A 22,412-nucleotide genomic window follows, 5' to 3' on the forward strand; every position below is an offset into this window, starting at 1 on the left:
CAATACAAAGTTGGTTGTCACAGATAATTTCCTTTAGTTGCTCAATATTTAAAACTGAAAGTCAGGCGATTTCTGGAGAACCTGATTTGCAAACAGGTCACCACTAGGTCAAATTTATGCAGAACCACTGGCCAAATCTAAGTTTTATACGAATAAGATTTTTATAAAACCCAAAAAGAGAACAATTTCCAAGTAATGAAAATAGCTTTCCGGTATAAACAACTTATAAACCAAGCAAATATTTCCTGCAGCATTTATAGTTCAGATCTTGAAGCCCCAGAATTCTACATGAGAACCAGAAAATTGATTTGCATTGACTAAACAGAAGTAAATCATACTAACTTTTTGTCATTTATAGTCCATAGTTCTTGTAAGCAATTGAGATAAGAGATCAGGCTTCAGGCTTTTAAAATCCTTTAGCTGTATAAAGTACTTTGTTAACCCTTAGCAAGACATTGTTTTAAGAGTATGACGTTTAATGTGAATATGCCTTTCAACCTGAGCTATTTGGGCATAATACATTAAAATAGATGGGTCAGCTAGTGCTGCCAAAATTTTGATGAGTGAATTTTTTTTTCACTCTATATTTTATTTAGGTCCAATATAGTATAGATGGTCATATAAAGTAGCTTCAGTGTCAATAGAACATGCTTGTCAAAACAGTCTGTAGAATGATTTCCATGAAGGAATGGAGAAGTTCTCCAAGTCCCGACTTGCACAGATAATTTTAATACACAGAGCTCCTGGAGAATTACCAGGGCCATGTACACCAGTAAATCTGTCAAGGATAGGGTTACGCTTCTGGCTTGTTTTGCTCAGCGTTGTTTCTGGAAGCCGATTATAAAGCTCGAGCGTGGTGCTCTAATGGTTTTCAGAGAAACACTTCCTTATTAAAGATGAGGGTGCCTACAGCCATCAGCTTAAGTGCAAATTGAATGCAGCCCTTAGGCTCTTGGAGAGCTGCCATTAAGTCCTCAGTTAGGCTAAACTGTTAGTGGCCCTGAGAAACAGCGTCCTATTAATAGTACAGAACCAGATGTACCCAAAAGGATGGATTTGGCAAAATCTCTGTGGAAATGCTTCTTTTGAAATGAAAAACATTCTGAAGGAAAAGAGGAGTTAGCCTGTGCTCATGTGCTTTACCTTACAGAATAGCATGTTTAGTTGTCGATGTTTATTTTACCTGTTTATGAAAACAGAATGGGGAGGTGGCAAAAAAAGTGAAATCAATCCCAGCAATACCACAGTGGCTGAATCAATGCTAATGTGACTTATGCTGCTTTTATAATGTTAAGATCAATGTACTTTTGCTTTCATTGATTTTTTTTTTCTTTGTACACTATATTATGGAGAATTTGTATTTAAAGGTCAGGGTAAGACCCAAACAGATAATATTCTCAGCTGTATTTGGTTAACAATAGTTATTACCCTGCTGGATATCATGCAGTTAATGTTAGTTCTTGCAAATGTATGTGATCACTTCTTGTAAAACACAGCAGAGGATCACTGGCCTATAATTTATTTTTTAGGCTATTATAATGCCAAGAACAATCATTGGTGCAATGTATTTTACCAGACAGCTTTAAGAAAATGTTTGGAAATGTATTATTGTGCAAGATTTCATGTAATGGGCAAATTTTATGAATTTCTGTGGGGGTTTTGTTTGTTTTATCATAGGCTATGGCACTTTACCTTATTTCTATGGAAATGTTGGTGATATTGTTGTAAGTCCCTTGCTGGTGAACTGCTACAAGATTCCACAGCTGGAAAACAAGGATTTGGATCTCTTGGGCTTGTCCAGCAGTCAGCTGCTAAGTGTGGAGAATATGATACTTTTAACTATTCAGTATCTTGTCCAGCTAGGTAAGCAATTTGTCGTAAGTACTTGGTTTTATTTGAGACTGTCCTTTTTTCTTCATACCTTCTTTACGTCCCTTTTAGGGCCAGTTTTCTGGCTGCTTTTGTGGCTGGGAGAGGCAAGTGGCTCCATCTAGTGTGTGCGACTTTGCCACTTGGCTCCTGAAACGGAAGAAGTGAGGTGAATTTAAAGGCTGATACTGCTTCTACTCTCCATATGGGGGATTGACCAGGTCACCTTTGTGAAATGGATTTGCAATGCAGATAACTCATTTTCTTAGGGTATCAAACCATCAGTTATCACAGCCCTTTCTAAGGACACTCGGTCTGTTTTATTCAGTTTTGTGACAAATGCTGGCAGATGTGTGATGGTTGTCATTGTTTTGGTGACAGCACTGTTTACATGAAAACCACATTTGTTATTCAGACTAAGGCAAGTGATTCAGTGAATATCTCATTCTTGTAAATGTTTTTGAAATGGACTTTTTGCAAGTTTGAGAGCAAACCAGCAAGCCACATTTTTTTCCTCTTCTTGCAGGTCCAGTCATTTTCCCTACCTTAGAATAAAAAGAGCAGTGGTAGCAGCAAGGTTTTAGAAGTTAAAAATGCAGGATAGTGTTGGGAAACTTCTACAGTAGTCTCACCCTAACTTTTGTAATTGAAAAGATGCCACTTATCACAGGGGAGTGTGAAGTTACTTTTGTGAATAGCACAGTGCATCTGTAATACATAATGGTATGAAATATGCAGGTGTTCCAAAAGCAGCACAACTGCTGATAGCCTTACAGTTTGGGGACCAAATGTGCTCCAAACCCCAAACATGCAGGTTTCACCCATGAGTGCTTACACTTCTCTGCAGTTTGTGGAGGAGACAGGAAGGAAACCATTTTCCATGTTGTAATAATACTCTCTGAGTGACCTGTTAGCTTTGTTTGTCATTCTCTGCCTCACTAGTTCATTGGATACCATGTTAGAACTGACAAGGGGTTTCTTAATTTTTTACAGGATGTTTTTCTGTTACCTTCTTTCTGTGGGCCTAAATTTCTTATTTGAGATTTTCATCTTTATTGGGAAGTTGTAGAGTGTGTGTGGTAAAACCAGCTGCTTCACACAATTCTGGATTGATAGAGGCAGCTTGCAAATTTGAGGCCAGCTGATAACAGCCTTTCCAGTTAAAAATAAACTATTTGTTGAAACTGTGAGTCAGTGAATCATGCTCCATGAGCAAGTCTAACTTCAGATGGATGCATCAAGTCTATACTTGCTGCAAACTAGAGGAGGCTTCATGCAAAGCTTCTGTAGCAGAACTGTGTTCATTGAGCATTGTGACTTCAGCATAAAGCAGTTCTCTTATTAGCAGGTGTTTGGTTTGCCTTTTGTTCTTAGCTGGGCAAAGCTGAATAGTTTGCTGTTTGACCTCTTGTGGAGACGTGTGCCAGTGCTGTAAGATGAAAGAGCCTAATGAGGAGAAAAGTAAAAACATTCTGTAGAGGAGGGGATCAAAACATGTTGCTGGTTTGAATATTGCTGTTAACTTGAAACTGTTGGAATTGTGACGGCTGCACGGAAATGTAGCCTTTGTCCCATGTTGTTAAATCAGAGCAGATTAGAAATGAGTGGGGGGTGGCCAGATTCAAAAGTTTTTGACAAGAAGAGACCAATACAGATATAAATTAACAATTTATTAATATAAGCCTCTTTTTTTTAATTGAGAAAGTAGAACTAACATGTTTTTCTTTTCTCCACAGTATATTGCGAAAGAGTAAGATAAAGGCAAAGATAAAAAGCAGGCAAAAGCATGAAAGAGAGGCTTGCCTAATTTTTTTCAGATCTCACTACTTGTATAAAATGTATTTGCAGATGACTGTGATTACAGATGATAAGACTATTAGCTATGGAAGTGCTCCTTTTTTGGAAAAAAAAAGGGATATAGCTGAGAATTCCTGTCAGTGTTCTTGTGAAATTATGGCAGCCTTAATTGTAGGATGATGCTGTTGTGTTTTCAGGAATCAGCTGAGCAGCTCGTGATGATATTACAAATCAAAGTAAAAAAAAACCAAATGCATTTCTGATGCTTTAAACCTTATTTAAACCTGTTATTGTGAGCTGTAGCCTGGCTATAAATAAATTCCACTGACTGTGATGAAGGAATAAGTAAAAAAAGATAAAGAAGTGTGTTTGATTTTAGTGGTTTTTCTTTTTTTTTTGGTCTACCTCCAGGACTTATTCAGATTTCACATTTGTTATCTTTGGCAGCATTCATGGTGAAATGTTCTCAAGCTTTGTTTTTATGTATCAGAATGCCCATATTTGCAGTATGGGTTACATTCCACCATCTGCAATCATCAGCTTTTTACTGTTGTACTGCCTTTTCTACAAACACCATCTCAGCCTATGCAGTGCTAAGGTGGTCTGTGTTCTGGTTGAAAAAGATTTCTGAAGCCTTTGTTATACCTCCTGTTTAGGATTCTGAAATCATTCTCCTTTCTTTCTTGTTGTGGTGCATTTGAGTCATTTTGGCTCTAGATTTTGTGTGCTTTGACACCCAGAGGTGTTTTGTAGTTTTATGTCCAAATGCACATCCAGAGTCAAGGCTCTTGTAGGGCTTTGCTTTGAGTGGAGGGATAGTCAGAAACTAAAAGCAAGAGCTTATTCCAGCAATTCTCCTGTCATAGGTGGTTGGAGAAATAGTCCCTGTGGGGTGTACCCTGAAGTTTGTCTACCCAGAAATGAGTGTCGTCCAGAAGTCGATGGCATTTGAACATATTGACTTAAACTGTATAGAATAATGGAATAGAATCATAGCAGCATTGAATCATTTAGTTTGAAAAAACCTTTAAGATCAGTGAGACCGATCATTAACTCAGCACTGCCAGGTTCATCACTAAACCATGTCCCCAGCTGCCACATGCATGTGTCTTTTGAATGCCTTCAGGGATGCTGAGTACACCACTTCCCTGGGCAGCCTATGCCAATGCCTAACCAACCTTTCAGTGAAGAAATTTATCCCAATGTCCAATCTAAACTTCCCCTGGCACAACTGGAGTGGTTTTCATCTGTCCTGTCACTTATTGTCCAAGAGAAGAGACCAATCCTCACCTGGCTACAGCCTCCTGTCAGCTAATGGTAGGTCCTCCTGGCCCCTTTTTTCTCCAGGCTAAACAACCCCAGCTCCCTTTTCCCATAAAACTTGTGTTCCCCAGCTCTGCTGCCCTTCTCTGGACAGGCTCCAGCACCTCAACATCCCTCCTGCAGTGAGGGGCCCTGAACTGCACACAGGACTCGAGGTGTGGCTTCACCAGTGCTGAGTACAAGGGGAAGATCCTGCTCTGGTCCTGCTGGCCACATTTTTTCTGGTGGAAGCCAGGCATTGGCTTTCTGAGCCACCTGGGCATATATATGCTGGCTCATGTTCAGCCAGCCATCAACCAGCAGCCCCAGGTGCTTTACCAGCAGGCAGAATTCCAGCCATTCTTCCCAGGACTGTTGCTGCTAGAGGTTGTTGTGACCTAAGGGCAGGACATGGCACTTTGTTCAGTTGAACTCTCGGGCCTCTCGCTGGTCAGAGTGACCCAGAGAAGAGTTAGAAAGTCTCTTATCCCAGCCCAGTGCTTGAAGAAGGAGTCAGGGCTCTTCAGTTCTCAGTCTCAAGGTTGTTTATTGTTCCTTATCTATAATATTTTCCCCTGTCCAACTGAGGGCTGTTCAGCAAGACAGTCCAGGCACTCTGCCTGCCCCCGGGGTGGTGTTATGTCTTTATACTAAAAACTACAAATACAATGTTTACAATTACTTTTCAATACCTATCACCTGTGTTAGACAGTGAGCTTCTACTCTAAACCAATCTAACAGTGCCAACATCACAGCAGAAGATGGAGGCCAAGAAGAAGAAGGAGAAAGGCTGGACACTCCCAGGTCCTTCCATCTTGCCCCCTGAACCCCCATTCTAGAAACTCCAAAATCTACTTTTTCACCCCATGATAAATTCACTATTATTTTACTTAACTGTCGTGGCCTGCAGATCTTCATCTAAGGTTGGTAACTTGCTCCATGGGTCATTATCAAAACCACAGTCATCTTGGGCTCTGTGCCAGGGTCTCTGAGCCCCCTGGCAGGGTCCTGGCAGTTCAGGACAGCCAGAGGGATGTCCTGGGTCCCGACATTGAGCCTCAAACCATTGTCCTCAGCCCATTGATCCAGCCTGCCAGATCCCTCTGCAGAGCCTTCCTGCCCTCTGTCACCTGCAGGCTGCCGGAGGGTGCTCTCATACAGAATTACTGGATACTGGGAGGTGAAAGGGACCCATAAGGATCATCAAGTCCAACTCTTAAGGGAATGCCCCATGTGGAGTTTGAACCTACTACCTTGGCATTATTAGCACTGTGTTCTGACCAACTGAGCCAATCTCACTCAACCCCCTTGTCCATACAGATATTAAACAGACTGGCCCAAACACTGGGCCCTGGGGAACACCACTTGTGACCAGACACCAACTGAATGTAACTCAGATATTAATATTTTACTATATTGTTTATTTTGCAGTTTTGTTTTTGAAATCAAGGTGATAATTTGCATGCTCATTTCTGTAGAGAAGCTTCTATATATTCCCTTTTAGCATTGATATTTTTTAAGGAAACTATTCACAATCAAAATCAATATCTATCATTTTGTTTTACATCTCATCTGATATTAGTTCCATTATTTTTTCTGCACTGCTGTACTTTCTTATAAGTAATCTGAGTGAAATTCTGTGTATTCTCATACTGAGAATCTGCTTTTCCATTTGTACCATTATTTTAATCTTCTTGGATTCATGATGATGACCCTTGTGTTTAGAGCCTGTCTCTCAAGTAGCCTCCCTCAATCAGCAAAAGCTTGCTTTAATTTCTGTTAGTGGCTAGCATAATTTTCATTTGTTCCTTTATTTCTGCAGAGGAACATTCTTCTCTACTGATATATGTCTAGTTTTGTTTTTTTTTTTTTTTTTTAATTTGAGGTCTTCAAGGACCTAGAATGTGTGATGCTTTCTTGGAAGGAAAAAGAAAATCCATTTCCAAAAGAGAGCTCAAAAAGAGAGCGTTATGCCCATGCTGTGTTAAATTGGACTCTTCAGAATTTTTCAGTTTGCATCAAAAATGAAAACAGCCTTGCACTTACAAGTTTATAGTTGTCTTACTATCCTGTGGTAATTGGATGGTGGCACTTTCCATATGTTACTTCTCAAAAAGGCAAAAATGACAACAGGTGGCAGTTTTTACAGATTCTGTGCTGTGGGTTATTTACCCACACCCTGTTTCTCACACAACCTTTCTGTTTCTTGGCCTGAAAGAAAACATAAAACCAAACCCACTATTTCACATCTCTCTGATATTTAAGCCCTCCCTGTTTAGTCAGAGAAAAGCAAGATGCTGAAGTGTGAAGCTGCCTCCTTTAGCACTGATATGAGATCTTGGCAATATAAGCCATGATTACTTTTTTATTCTGTGTTCATGAATGTTTTTGACTGTTCCTGAATATCTTTGACAATGAGACAAACTGAACAGAATGTTAATTGAAGTTCAATTGGAGGACTGATGTCAAGATAGGATGGCTTATATTTCTGTTTTCCAGTTCAAATTGACAGTACAGTTGACAGAGTCTGGGGAATGTAGATTTAAACTTATTCTTCTTTAGGTTAGGTGCTTGCAGATTTGCTAAATTAATTCAATTAAGTTAAGGAAGAGGTTGAACATGTTTATTTGCATCCATGCTTAGTTGATTAGTATGCAAGATGAGAAAAAGCAAAACAAAGAGCACTTAACAGGCTTTGTCAGGCTGCATGGCTGTGATTAGGGTACAAGGATAAGCATTTTGGTTTTCTGCTGCAAAAACATATGGCTGCGTGCTTAATCCTTCTCTTCCAGGCAAAAGGCACATATTTTCCCACTCCGTTGTTTGTCCCACCAGTTGCTGAAGCTAGGAGTGAGATGGAATACCACATTGTTTGGAGGAGGAAAAAAAGAAGGCGGTGGTGGAAGAGAAAGGCTTCTAAAATAAAAAAGAATAAGCCACGTGGGTAGATATCCACTGAGCAGCAAGTGGTTTTTTTTTTAATATTAAAAAAAATATGGTGAAGGAGCTTGTCAGATCAAGACAGTCATGTAATTATTCCTGGGTCAGTAACATTTTTACATGAGACACTGTTCTTCTAATTGTTTGTTTTCATTGTAGGTCCTGACCAGATACCCCTGAGGGAAGAATTTGAGCAGATCATGCTGAAAGCTATGCAGGAGTTCACTCTGAGGGAGAGATCCTTGCAGATGAGTGCACAGTGTATCTCCGTGTCACCAGGTCAACTCCCTTGGCTTGCCAGGTTAATCGCCAGCGTGTCCCGGGATCTCGTGCACGTGGTTGTCACCCAGAACTCCCTGGCAGAGAGCATCTCGGAGACCTTGAGGTCTCTCAATGAAATGAAGCATCAGCAAAAGCTGCCAGATTATGTAGTTGCCATTTGTGCATCCAAGATTAGAGGAAATGAATTCTGTGTAGTGGTTCTAGGTGAGTATATTTGCAGACTGCTTCAAATGGCAATGCCAAATTCATTTTCTTGAGTTACTGATCTGGTTTTTAAATCCCTTTTGTTCTTTTTATTCTCCTTCGTATTGTTGCGCTGCAATGTCACAGCTTACTGTATCTTCAGCAAGATTTGGAGTACTGAAGTCCATGAGGATATAGAAAAATATCTTTATGCCAGTCATTACTACTTCTTCAGAGGCCTGAGAATTTATTGTTTGTGTGATTGCCTTAGAAAATATCTTGAAGTGACCCAATGACAAAATAGTTGCTTTGTCTTTGTTTCATGTAAGAACTGTAATATTTTACATGGCAGGGTCTTCTGTAGACTGCTCAGAACAGAATGTGCTTTTCATCCTTTTTGTCCTTATTTTTATCCTTTTTATTCTGCACGGATGACTGGCTGTGCTGTCTGTGTGTGAATGAGTGTGTCTGCATGGAAATGAACTTTGACTAGTAATCTTTCCTTTTTAGGCAGATAAATCAGTAATGCCATATTTTACTTTTTTAATCTTTTTTCTCCCACTCTTGGGATAGTTACTTTTTTGCTATTTATCCAGAATCCTCCATTTATTTTAAGGTGAAAATACTTATTTTGAGTATCACTTTGTCATACAAGTATTTAAAATGATGTGCAATTGCAAAGAACCTGCTAAAATTAGTTATATGAACTAATTCTCTAGTCACTAATGAAGTAGACTTGAGACTGCTCTCCCAGTCTACTGGGTAAAGGCAGTGGAGATCAATGATTGAAGATCAGAATGCCCCAGACTTCTAGGATGAGGAGGTTGTGTTGACAATAAATTGTGTTAAGGTTTGCTCTCACTCTTTCCCTCTCTCTTCTCCAGGTCAGTATCAATCTCGGGCACTTGCAGAGAGCATGCTTACCACCAGTGAATTTTTAAAAGAGATCAGTTATGAGCTCATTACAGGGAAAGTTAGTTTCCTGGCATCACATTTCAAAAATACATCTTTAGGTGAGTGATTCTAAGAAGCAGAAGTTCTAGCCAAGACTTTAGGGTTGGTGTGTCTCCTGTTTGGCAGTTAAAACGCACGTGGATACAGCTCTGCTCTCTCCATTGAGAGGCATGCTGTTTCTCTCCTCCTTGTTTGTAAAAGAGTGCTTGTCTCCTTCACCTGTGGTGGCAGTTCATAACCCTCTGGCAAAACATTTTTAACCCTGTTACCTGTTGAATATAATAGCAAGGCATGTAATACCTATGTAACCCATAAGTGCACAAGTGTTTTCTAGTTTGTGCTTTTAGCAAGGTTTTAGAGGTTGTTTTATGGTGTGTATTTCTTTGTAATCATCAGATGTCACCAGCAGCTGTAAAGCCACAGACCTGAAATTATACAACTGTGGCTCCTTTTTAAAAAAAAATAGAAATTAATCCAGCTAGTAAATCAGTAGATAGAAAAGTATTCTCCCTCCTTCTCTTCTCTGTATGCCCAGTCCCTTGCCTAAATGCAGATTTGACACCAGCTGTGGGAGAACATGGGTGTGTGTAATGTTCAATGGTGTTTCTCTGAAATGGTTTCCTGGTGCTGCTCATTCTGATCTAGGTGATGATTTGGATAAGCTGCTGGAGAAGATGCTACAGCAGCGAGGGGAAAGTGTCATTATTCCTTTTAATGGAGATGTTAGCGAGTGTGTGTCATCTCAGGAGGCAATTGCCATGGTTTCTACGCAAGAACCAGGTAATTTTTTTTACATGCAAGATATGAATTAAGTGAGTAGCTCACTAAACGTCAGAATGCATACACCTCAGGAGAATCTGAGGGCACATTTGCAGTCAGTGTGCCAACCTTAAAATACTAATACTGCCAGCTAAATGTAGCAATACAGCAGTTGCTCAGACAGAAAATCTCTGTAATAACCTTCAGCAAATTTTTTCCCCTGATGTTTTTATATTCTATTAGCTAAAACATGTTATCTTCTGTTAGGCATCAGGCAGAGTAGAGAAGATGTTTCTTTGTAGCACTGGCAGAGTGGATTCATCTCATCTTTTTGCTCAGAGAAAAGGAATGTAACCTTGAGTTTAAGGCAGAGGGGAATTGTGTTCTCCTTCTGATCTCCTCAGCTGTCCTCCTGCCTGGTAATATGCATTAGACCATTGTGCTCTGAGGCTTAAACTTCTATGTGTTTTAATAGCTTGGGCTGAAAGGGCTAGGGAAGTGTGATCTGTAATTTGTTGATCTCAGATGCATCTTATTCAGCATAATGTGATAAGATTCTTAAGTGCAAAAGGTAAGCTAGGATTTCCTGTCTAAAATTGCTAATTTTCAGAATTGTTTAGCTATTCAGAGTTCTAAACATACTTTTCATATCATGATACTGGGAAAAGATACACTGAGCTGTTGTGAACACTGAGATTCTTTCAGGTCCAGTATCAAAGCAAATTCAACCTCCAGTAAAGCTTTTTTCTGTGAAAGAAAGGTATGCTATTGGTTCATATTAGTTAACTTAAATTCATCTATTTGGTATTAAATCTGCATGAAAGCAAAATGGTTTATTGTCTCCACATGGATCAGGAGATCCAACTAGAAGGGCTGCCAGGCACTGTGTTCTGGCACCCTCAGAAGTACAAGTCTCAAGCTTCCTCAGAGGATTAATTTGAAGGGAGAATGATCTTTAGATTCTGGGGTTTTTTTTCTTCTTACTGTGTACTTTTTTTTAAACCTTCATATTTTCTCAAAGAATTGTTCTGAGTTAGCTTTGTCCTTAACATGTGGCTGTACAGTGGTTGAAGCTATTCAGAAACTGCGTGAATAAAAAAAAAAAATAAAGTAGTAAGTCTCCTAGGCAGTGAGAGGGACATTTCTTCCATAGCAGACCTGCTGAAATGGACACTAAAGCATATTTGAAGAGGAGATAATCACATGGGCATATGCACACATGAAAGCACATCCTTGTGTAAAACCAACACAGTAGTAAAAGTGGCACTGTAATACCATTTTAAGATTTAATCTGGTAATCTGCAAGTTGAAAAGTGGTTAATGAAGCATGGATTGTTGGACATAGAATTTACCTAATGGAAATACTGAAATGGAACATGCTTTTTATTTTGAGGAAACATGAGTGCTCTGGTCAGTCTCTCAGTTCTCTGCATCTAGTGTGATACTGACATTCATTAAGTCCAAATAAATCTGAGTTTCAGGAGAACATTAGAGCTTTGTACGTCTCTCTGTCTGCTTTTTATTAAAGGTACACATGCACATCTTTTTCTATATCTAGGTATGTGCATGCATATTATGTATGTGTTGGTTCATTTAACAGAATGCATTTCATTGTGTTGGCACTGAGGTTTCCTTGGGTTAGAAATCCTTAAAATGCTTAGGACATATTAAAAAATGGTCAGTGCAGTACTTGAAGTCATCTGATATATTACCACATTTTTATCAAAGAAAGAAAGTTGGCATTTGTGATCTGGACCAAACTTTCCAGAGAGTTGAGATTTATTCTGGTGAGTGATGTTTTTTTCCTGATAATAGAGGGTAGGCTGTTTGGAGGGTCACGTTTTGCTGGGGGGGGTGGGAGAGTAAACATGTTTCTTGCTGTGTTTTGTTTTCTTTTTCAAACAAACACACTCTAGATTTGGATGTTGATACCTTCCAAATTTACCAGCCACAGCTCACAGTTGCCAGAAAGCTCTTGTCCCAGGTTTGTGCTATAGCAGACAGTGGCAATCAGAGCCTGGATCTGGGCCACTTCAGCAAGGTGGACTTCATCGTTATCGTGCCCCGTTCGGAAGTCCTGGTGCAGCAGACCCTTCAGCGGATTCGACAATCAGGTAAAAGGGAGGGGAGGGCAAACAGGCTGATAAACACCAGTATGGGATTTTACTCCGCCATTTCTGGTGTATGGGGAAAAGTAAGCTGCCCCAGCACATCTTTTGTCCTCATAGTTGGTCTTTTATTGTACTTCTTAAAAAAAAAAAAATTTACAACATCATTAAGACCCTTAAAAATACCTAATTGATGCATATTTCAGAATAGTTTACTTCTTTAATCCAAATGGCATTCAACGTCGTATGCATTGCACCATGCCTAATATATGAATATGACAGCAATATATCTTTACAAAGACTGGTTGTATTGACACAAACATTGAAGCAGAGCATGAAAAGTATGATATGATTGATATGATATGATGTATGATATGATGTATGATATGATATGATATGATACAATACGATACGATACAATACGATACAATGCAATACGATAGGATATGATTGATATGATATGATATGGTAATAGGAAGAATCAATTTTACATAAATTAGTGATATTTGCAAAGGAAAGGTCAGGGTGACTTTTTCTGGCTCAAACAATATTAATATATTAGCTTAATATAGGTAAGTTTGGCCTAGGATTAGTCATGGAGTGTAACCAACTGAGTGCTGCTTTGGAAATATTTGTGGAGGCCTGATGTTTTCCCCCCACTTTTTTATAATGCGAGAAGTTTTCAGGCACCTTCTGGAGGAAATCCAGAATCCAAGGAGCACATTTTGGCTTCCATTGTGAGAGAAATCGCATTTGGATAATCGTCTTCCTACTGGGGCCTATCAGTGGTTTGGCAGACAAGTGGCAACTTCCCATTGACCCTTCATTTTTGGATGCACTCAAAGGAAAATATTTCTGTTGTATTCTCCTTTTTGACAGGTGTGCTTGTGGACTTGGGCCTAGAAGACAATGGGACAGCCTATCAGAGAGCTGAGAAATACGTGGTCCGGCTGGACAATGAGATTCAAGCTAAATTTGAAGTGTTCATGAGGCGGGTGAAGCAGAACCCCTACACGCTCTTTGTGCTGGTTCATGACAATGCCCACGTGGATTTAACCAGGTAGCTGCTCCAATCTGCTGAAGGCAAACCACCCTCTCCCAGCATCTTCCCATTAGGTTTTTCAGAAGCCTTACCATCTTAGACACGTATTACTTTGCCTAGGTGTTTTTAAGGCATTTTGTGCCTTATAATCAGAAAGAATCTCTTTTGGTTCCCCATGATGTTTGTTACCTAATTCTGATTCAGCTGAAGGTAGGTGAGACTAGTTTCAGATTATTGGATGCCTAACAGGACTCTTTCTAGGGTTGTGTGCTATGGTGCTGAAATCTAGGGGAAAATGCTGGATTTTGCAAATTCCTTCATTCTTCTTGTCTTTTTTTTTTTTTATTCTTCTTTTTTCTGTGCTCAGACCCAAATGTATCTGATGCTCACTAGCTAGTCATGCTTTAATTCATGCTTTTATCCCTGATAATAGTGTTGTTTGTGATATGAGAAAGTTTACAGACATTTTAAGTCATTATCATAAGAAAGATGCCATAGCTTCTGTAAGAAAGAGATTTTAAAAAATCAGCTGTATTGAATTTGGCTTTAGGTCTAAACACAACATGTACACACATGCAAAAACATTTATTCACACCAAGTCACAAGTTCATATTGAAAGAAGAAAGAAATAAGTAAAGCTGATTATTCTGTTCTTGTTCCGTGAGTAAACACGGAGAATATGTTTAAGAATATGAGTAAAAAAGGAGAATATGTGGTTTAAACATGAACTATATAGTTGTGGAATTTTTTCCATATTAAAAATAGTGAAAGGTGTCCCTTCCCATGGCAGAGGGGTTTGAACTAGATGGTCTTTAAGGTCCCTTTCAACTCAAACCATTCTATGGTTCTATAATAAGCAAAATACTCTCCTTGAAGGACAGCTGAAAAGAGAAAAAAGCAACATTATTTCTACCTGGTCTTCCCATTCACTTTTTTACTGTCCTGGCTATACTTTGAATTTGGAATTTCTGAATATATAATGGAAGTAGAGGCAATTTCAGGAGCTCAGAACATCAGTAGACTTTCAGGCTCCCCAGCCTTTTCGAAATTTGTTATTTCAGACTGGAAATGCCACTGGATTTCATAAAATTGCTACTATATCCTATCCCCACAGCTCATGGAACAGTGTTTCTTAATGAGAAGGGTTTAATCATCTTTGGCTTATTTTTGGTTTCCTCCATGTTATGCTTTTTTAAATTGTCACACTAATCCACCTTCTCACTGTCAACAGATTTGATCCTTTATTTAGGTGTTTGCTGTTTTTCTTTTTTTCCCAAAGTTTACCCACAGAGAACAGTCAAACATTTTTTGAAGTCTTTTACCTTTCCAAAGAGATTTTTGAAAAACAAAAACATGGTTCTCTGTGTCATGTTAATTTAGAGATTTTTCTGTAGGAAGAGAGTAATCCATTGAATTTCACAATGTCTGTAAAGCAATTCTTTGCATTCTTATTTCTGCAGTGCCATTTCAAGTTCCCTGTCACATGGTGAGCCTAATCATGGTCTGGCTGATAGAGTTATTAATTGCAGGGAGGTGCTTGAAGCGTTCAACCTCCTTGTTCTTCAGGTCAGCTCTTTCCCTTATGCCCTGCAAACACAGCAGTCCCGGATCAGCTCTAGCAATGAGGTACATTGGATACAGTCTGACACTGTGGTAAGTGTTTAACTGTGAATTTTAACTGTGAAATTTAATGTGGAATTCATGCCTAACAGAGTCTAGAAAATGTGTGTGTTGGGAGGGAGCTGTTTCTCTGCTGGAGTTTATTCTCTCAGATTCCAGATGGACAGCCCTGAGACAGTGATGGTAGAGGTAGCACCTGATACTTAGGACCAGGAATTAAACAGTTTCCTTATCTAGTCATGCAAGATGAGAATCCACTTTCTGTGCTCTGGTCAGACAAAGCTATGTAGATGTGCCATGAAGCTCCAGAGCTGGCTTTTCCTTTTCAAGCACTCTGACTTTTGTATAGTTATACATCTGTATAGTTATACATCTGTAAGTTATACATCACATATCCTGTCAAGTCTGTTCGTTTCATTCCCAGTCCTAATTAAAGTTGTGTGCTAGGTTAACAAGTTTTGGTGTAGTAGATGCTATCATTGTGCAGAGGAAAGATCCTGTTGGATATTCTGCACTATTAACTTTTTCCATCATTTCAGCCAGCTGATTCTGAGGATGTTTTGGATAAACCTGCTAAAAATAGCATTTTCTCCAATTACTTGTTTGGTCTATTTATATCAGATTTGACTTTACCGTGCTGAGTGGACCATTAGTTTCTGCAAAGTGTCTTAAAATGGGAGCTGTAAAAAATAGTTAATCTAAAATGACAGAGTGAATAAATATTCTAAGTTTGCTTTTTGGTTGATTGTTAATATAAACCATGTGGTGACCTTCTAAAATGGTCTAGACATTTTTTTGTTTCCCAAAAGTAAAAAAAAATTAACAACTTTCAGTCTCCTAATTAAAAAAATAAGCTACAAAAAAGCAGGGAGACTGTAGGTGGTTAATTATATTCCTAGGGATTACTGCTGATATAAATGTACTGGAGAACATGCTGTGTTTCTGTCAAAGGCTCATGAAATTTGAAATACAAATATTCTGTCTTTCTGATAGCTGAATGCAGATTTACATTCCAACAAAAAAAATTACTAATTTGTGGTTTTCATTAGAAAAGCATGTAGACTCTGACAATCAAGAACAACTTTGGAAATTAATAATCCTTCTCTTTTCAGGTTCTACTCTAAATAGAAATGAGATGACAGTTGTCAGTAGATTTAAAGCCAGAGATAGGGAATCAGAAAATAATTAGCAGAATTCTAGAAACCCGCTGCAGTCACAGGTAGTAGGTAATGCTGAAAAATTTGTAAGGACCTGGCAAATAATAAGTTAAGTAAAAACACAATTTACATTTTATTGTATTTGTTGAAACAAAAAAATAGCATCACTTAGGGAGAATGGATAAAAAGAGAAAGGATTCTTTGGTTGGGAAAGTGCTTTTCACTTATTTTTTGAAATGACACAAGAAATAAAAATTTGTTCTAGAATACCTTATATTTTTGCTGTTTGTGCATGAAACAGGATGATGCAGCAAGTGAAGAAAAGCTATACTTTGGTTTGAATGAATACAGCAAATCCCTCCAGTGGGGAGTCACAAGTCCCCTTTTGAGATGTGATGAAACCTTTGAAAAAATGGTCAACACGCTTTTAGAAAGGTAAATAATAACATGGAAACTTGGGATTCTGCCCAGTTGGGATCTTAAAGATACATCTTTATGAGCCCCATTATGGGGAATGAAGACATGATGACCTTTGATGTTGATCTTGGGAAACATGAAGTATGTGCAATTTTATTTTTGTAACAAATTTAGTGCAGTTGAAGAAGGGAGTGGATATCCTTCATTTGTTTATAGAAGAGATCAGGCCCATTCAGCAGCAAGCTGGGCTCAGCTGTGCTTCTCTCTTCTTTTGGCTCAGCCCTCACTGAGCTCAGAAGGTGGCACAGGTTTCATGCCTCACCACTTCTGGTGTCTCTCTTGTTGGTGGCGAGGGTGTTTCAAAAACAATTTTGTTATTTCAGTAGTTGTCCATGGTTTTGGTTCCTGCAGCTCAGGGCCTATTAGTACCCTGTAGCTCCCTGAAAAAGCTACTTTCATGGCACATATCCAAGATACAATTAAATGTGCCCATTTCAGGAGTGAGGGGAATACTGTCATTTCCAGCAATGTGGAGTTAATCTGCTGTGCGTATCACCAGGACAGATCCCTTATAGCACTTCAAATAATAGGTCTCACATTTTCATATTTGCTAAAACAGGATTGTTCTGTGTTCAGTACTGTGTTTTCTGTTTTAATTAGGTCAATATAATAGTTGTAAATGCATCTGTATTTATTAAGTAAAAATCAATATAAAATGTGTTAAATCAGCAGCATTAATAATTAAGTACATCATAAATACTTAATATTGTTATTATCTACAAATAGACAATAATAATTAGGTCAGCTCCTTAGATTTCTCCTCTTCTTTCTGGTCCAATCCAATGGAAGAGATAGTGGTCACTATCACTCTATTTCTGTTCAAGTGCGAGTGGGATGAATGATGAAGGAGGATTTATGTATGTGCAAATAATCATACTAGATTAGGATAATACTAGAAATTGATGGCGGGTGAACCTCTCTGCCTTGGAGCCAGGCTATGTTTTTGTGTGAGACAGTTTATCAGTTTAGGCTCTGTTTTCAAGAAACTGGGCTACTGTCTAGGTGGATGAGCCATTCAACCTTACAAGCTGAAAATATTGCTGACATTTTTGTATTATAAGAAAGGCTCCATTTGTTTTAGTAGCAGAAGTGCAGTGGGCACTTTTATGGCAGGAAGAGTAAAAAGTATTTAAAAACTGACTGGTTTAATGACTGGCTTATGGTATCCAGAACAAACTACTGTATCTACTGGCTAAATGCAAACCCAAAACTTTCTTTAAATGGATATCATGTTGTCTATTAGATTACTCAAGAAAGAGACCAGAGAAATTTGGAACTTCTAGTTATTTTAGTTATTTGGACTTATGTGACACAAGACTGGCACTCAAGGCGTAATAGTGTAGTGTTTTTCTGTATTATGATGGCAATGGAGCTCATGGGAAATGTCACGAAATCGAGTGGGTTTTTTTCCTTTAGTAGGTTTTAATTTTATTTCTCTTAAAATTTTACTTCATATTTGTTGTCACTGCATGTAGCTGCAAAGAAAGCAAAGATGTTGGCTATGTAAGTTAAAAGGCAAAATGGCAGTTCAGATTTGGCTCAGAGCCAGCAATTCCTATTGGCACATCCAATAGGATGAGAGATTGAGAGTTGTGATATGATGAAGTACTTCTCCCACAAACCACTTGAAGCCATGATGGTCCTCAAGTTTGTAGAAGAAAAAGCTTGTGGAAAGCAAATCAATTATAAGCATGTGTTCTGGGAATAAATTGGATCTGAGGTTTCCTTATCTCCATCAAGCCAAAAATCTTTGGCTGAAATGTTGGACTAGATGAGGGTAACAGAAGTTTATAATTCCTGTTACTTGAGCTCAGGACTTGGACCAAATGCAGAGAATTTTTGTTCAAAATTTTTGTCCATGAAAATGGAAGACTTCATTCTTTGACCACTACTGGAAAAAATAGTCACTTCTCCACTATGCAGTCCTGCATTTTGGCTGATTTTCAGACAGTGCTGTGATTTTGCACATGCTAAAGCAGAACTGTGTCTCCCCCAAGGTACCCGCGGCTGCACAGCATGGTGATCCGCTGCTACCTGCTCATCCAGCAGTATTCCCAAGCTCTGATGGCCCTGACCACCATGGCCTCTCTGAGGGACCACAGCACACCCGAAACACTCAGCATCATGGACGACCTCATCACAAGTCCAGGAAAGGACAAGAACGGCTGTGGCCACATGCTGGTCATTCGGGTGCCGTCGGTGCAGCTGGCCATGCTGGCCAAGGAGCGGCTGCAGGAAGTCAGGGACAAGCTGGGGCTGCAGTATCGCTTTGAGATCCTCCTGGGGAACCCTGCCTCGGAGCTCACTGTGGCCAAACACTTCGTCACACGGCTCAAGGTCAGCAGGAGCTGAATGTTTGTTTGTTTGTTTGTGTGCTCACTGTAGTTGTCTGGCTGTTGTAGTTGTTCTGTGGTTATTCTCATGTGTTTATGGGTGAATTATTCTATAGGGAAAGGGCAGGTGTTCTGTATCTGTCACTTGGAATGCATTTCTGTACTTTGAGCATGAAAGGTAGAGAGACTTGGAGCAAACTGAATTGTTACTGGTCCATGAAGTCAAACACCAGCTGTTATTTCACTTCTTAAAGGTGAATAACAGCATGCTTCAGATAGGGTTCATCTCTAAAAGCAGAGCTCAGATCTCTGTAGGCAAACTAATTATTTCCACCAACTTATCTGTCTGTCTAGTGTATCTGTTGTCTGCTCTGTTCATCCATCTTCTGCCCTTCTGATAACTGGTAAAGTATGCTGTTTGTCACAGATTTCTTTCCTCAACCCTTGCATGCTGAAAGCCTGAAGAGGCTACATGCATATATGCCTAGCGTATCTGCACCTGCCTAAAATTTTGCATGGATTTACAAAAGCATGGTTCAAGTAGCCAAACCCACTTCATGTATTGACCTCACTACATTAAACAAAGGGGCAATGGGTTGTCTGCCTTAGGTATCAGCCTGAAAGTAGTACTGGTTATCTGTCCTGATCTTTGCTTACAGAGAGTGTAATTTTCTGCTTCTACTATGAGTTATACAGTGCATTCAAAACCACGGAAAAGAGAAATGAAAGCCACAGAAAAAAGGAAGGAATTTTGTGAGCCTGTCTGAGAGAGCTTGCCTACAGCCAAAAGCAGATAAAATGTCCTTTAAAGAAGCTATGACTCCTGCTTCTCAAACTTTATGTGCAGCAGGACAGGGAAGAATGTAGTCATAAATGAGACAATGACATGTAAGATTAACTGCTCTGTGCTGGTGGTTTTTATTTGATAGGCATGAATCCCACTCTTAAATAATTCTGAGTTGAATCCTGTGAGGGCTTCTTAATAGTGCTTTGCCATAATGAGTCCAGCCCTTACACACTGCTGAAGCAGCCTATGAGGCCTCAACTGTGGAGCTGTTGCAGGTGGATATCCATGTAGACATTGGTCTGGAATAGAGGAATTTTATCAGGTAGAGAGTGAAAAACCTTCTAAATAATTCTTCTTCCTCTCTCCAAAACATAAGATGTGTTTTTGGACTAAACGGAGCTGTAGGATTCTTTCTTCTTTTCTTGCAGTTTACTGCAAGAAAAGCCCTCAAATCTGAGCCATGCATATGAAGGGAAATTCATCAGCCTAGGTTATTGCAGCCAAATTTGATTTAGTCTCTATGCTGCTGGGCATTTGTTCTGACATTAGGTGGAGTACTGAAACTACAGGACTAGAGCCAGTGGAGAGCTTTCACTATAAGCATCCCAGCCCTTTTTTTGATGTGTGTATGGGGAGAGAGCAATATGAGGCTACTGAGGGCTGAGGCTCAAAATGTGGTCCCACCAATAAATATTCTTGGTTGCAGGAAGGATGAGACCTCATCATGACCATTTTCAGAGGCAGGGAAGGAAACTTTACAGGTGTTAGTGAGCCCAGCTGAAAAGTGTGGCTTAACTTAGTCCCTCTCTCAGATGGCATTAGCAGGGCGTGTGATGCCACAGCAGGGCAGGGAGGGTGGGCAGCTGTCTCTGCAGTGCTGGTGGCTGCATTGTTCTGTCAGACAAGCCTGCTGATCAGCCAGACCAGCCAGACAGGTCATTCCTCTCCATCAGGGAGTCAGAGCCACAGAATAAAACAAGAGATGGAAGACAATTTAAATAACTATTTCACTGACAGGGATGCTGACATGGCATGCCCTTTAAGTGTAACCAGAATCAAACTGTTTGGGAGACATGCAGAAGTGAGGCGCCCTGAGGGTTGCACCTCTCTGACCTTCCTGAGAAAGGTGGTCAAGAAATATATCTGCTGTATGCAAGTGTACATCTCAAAGCCCCAGGCACTCATTATTTTTAGGTTCTTATGCTAGCAAAAAGAAAATCAAGAAAAATCAAAAGAAAAATTGTCTTCCCCTATCTCACTTTCCAGTCATGCACTTTCACAGAAACTTTGTTCTGTGGAGAGGCAGAAGAACACAGCTGGACTAACCCTTTTGAGCCAGAAGTTCTCTCTCTGCTGCCAAGGCTGCTTTCCCAAGTTATTAGATACTGCTAGTTAATTGGAGAAATAAATTTTTTCAGTAAGCTCTGCTGAACCAGGGGAATTGTAAGGTATAAGGACATGAGACTGATGCTGCCAACCTTTCCAGTGCTAAGGGAAAATTGTGCAGTTTTGCAGTCTCAGGCCTTGATAGACTGTGGGTAAGGACTTCTTTTAGGGGGGATTACCTCCAGGGAAAGGTGAAATGTGTTTCTGTCACGTAGTCTTTCATTGTATAAAATAATTAAACAAGGTTCATTGTCCCATTTTCATACTCCACTTCAAAGTCTTACTTTAGCTTTACATTAATATCTTTTATCCGTGCAAACTGAACGCATCAATGGCTTTTTTCTCTGACAGGCCACACTAATGCCACACCTGGTGAATATTTCCAGCACTGAATAACGTATGCTATGCACCTGTTATTCTTTGCATTTAATGCTTGGCTAACTGTTGGCTACCAGAAAATAAATGCATGCCTGCACCCAAGGTCTCCTTCCTGTTGGCCCTTGAGTAAGCAAGCCCTGTATACAAAGCAAAAGCAGGAACTGGTGAAAAAAAGGAAACAGATGAAGATTTAGAAGATGTCATTTAGGTGTGACTGGAATATTCTCTGTTCACAGGCTTGGAGGGGCAATGAGCAGGATGACTGGATTCCTCGCACCTATCAGGATCTGGAAGGTCTACCTTGCATTGTTATTCTCACTGGCAAAGACCCTCTGGGAGAGACTTTCCCCAGGTGCTGTTATTACTCTTTCAATATGGTTGCTCTCTAACATGTTTAGATAAGTTGGGTTTGATACCATCTAGCTGTCTTTTCACAAAAGAAGTGTATTTTTGTAGACTTCAGTTAAAACTGTTTAAAGGTTTGCAAAGTGCAGTTTGTGAAAGGTCACGTGTGGGTCAGTAAATGTCTGTGCAAAGTACGAAGGAGCAGACCTTATGTGCTAAATATTTAAAAATCATTTTATATGTACGGGCTAATAAAATTGTTAATTTATTAACATATTAATATATTAACATAAATATTAATAATTGAATATTTAGTAACCAATTAAAGATAGGGAGTGTTCTTCAAAGTCAGAGAAAACAAAACTTCTTTTTTCATTTGAGTTGGCTTTCCTAGGTCGTTGAAATACTGTGACCTTCGACTGATTGACTCCAGCTACTTAACTCGCACTGCGTTAGAGCAAGAGGTGGGCCTGGCATGCTGCTACGTCTCCAAGGAGGCAATTCGAGGGCCTATTGTAGCTCTTGACCTCAGTGAGAAGGAGCAGGAGAAGGCAAATGGCAGCGAGAATGACTCTGATGAGCTGCTGATAGACTTGGACCGGCCCCAGAGCAACAGCAGTGCTGTCACTGGAACCTCAGGTCAGTTATCCTGCTGATGGTCTGGAAAACAAGTCTTTATTCCTGAGTCACTGG

The 22,412-nt window shown here is 39.6% G+C and overlaps 1 protein-coding gene across 4 annotated transcripts in view; it reads left to right on the top strand.

Moving 5' to 3' along the window:
• The window catches only part of GREB1L (GREB1 like retinoic acid receptor coactivator), a 132,223-nt gene that overhangs the window by 91,458 nt on the left and 18,353 nt on the right, over positions 1 to 22,412 (top strand). For all 4 annotated transcript variants that reach the window (XM_058019370.1, XM_058019359.1, XM_058019379.1 and 1 more), the window contains 11 exons: positions 1,678 to 1,863; positions 8,068 to 8,394; positions 9,258 to 9,386; positions 9,973 to 10,107; positions 12,003 to 12,200; positions 13,074 to 13,254; positions 14,697 to 14,889; positions 16,315 to 16,448; positions 18,488 to 18,827; positions 21,611 to 21,726; positions 22,114 to 22,358. In XM_058019370.1, the coding sequence (XP_057875353.1) occupies positions 1,678 to 1,863; positions 8,068 to 8,394; positions 9,258 to 9,386; positions 9,973 to 10,107; positions 12,003 to 12,200; positions 13,074 to 13,254; positions 14,697 to 14,889; positions 16,315 to 16,448; positions 18,488 to 18,827; positions 21,611 to 21,726; positions 22,114 to 22,358 (2,184 nt within the window). The remainder of the gene's footprint in view (positions 1 to 1,677; positions 1,864 to 8,067; positions 8,395 to 9,257; positions 9,387 to 9,972; positions 10,108 to 12,002; positions 12,201 to 13,073; positions 13,255 to 14,696; positions 14,890 to 16,314; positions 16,449 to 18,487; positions 18,828 to 21,610; positions 21,727 to 22,113; positions 22,359 to 22,412) is intronic.

Source organism: Melospiza georgiana, chromosome 1, assembly GCF_028018845.1.
Source record: "Melospiza georgiana isolate bMelGeo1 chromosome 1, bMelGeo1.pri, whole genome shotgun sequence".
NCBI lineage: Eukaryota > Metazoa > Chordata > Aves > Passeriformes > Passerellidae > Melospiza > Melospiza georgiana.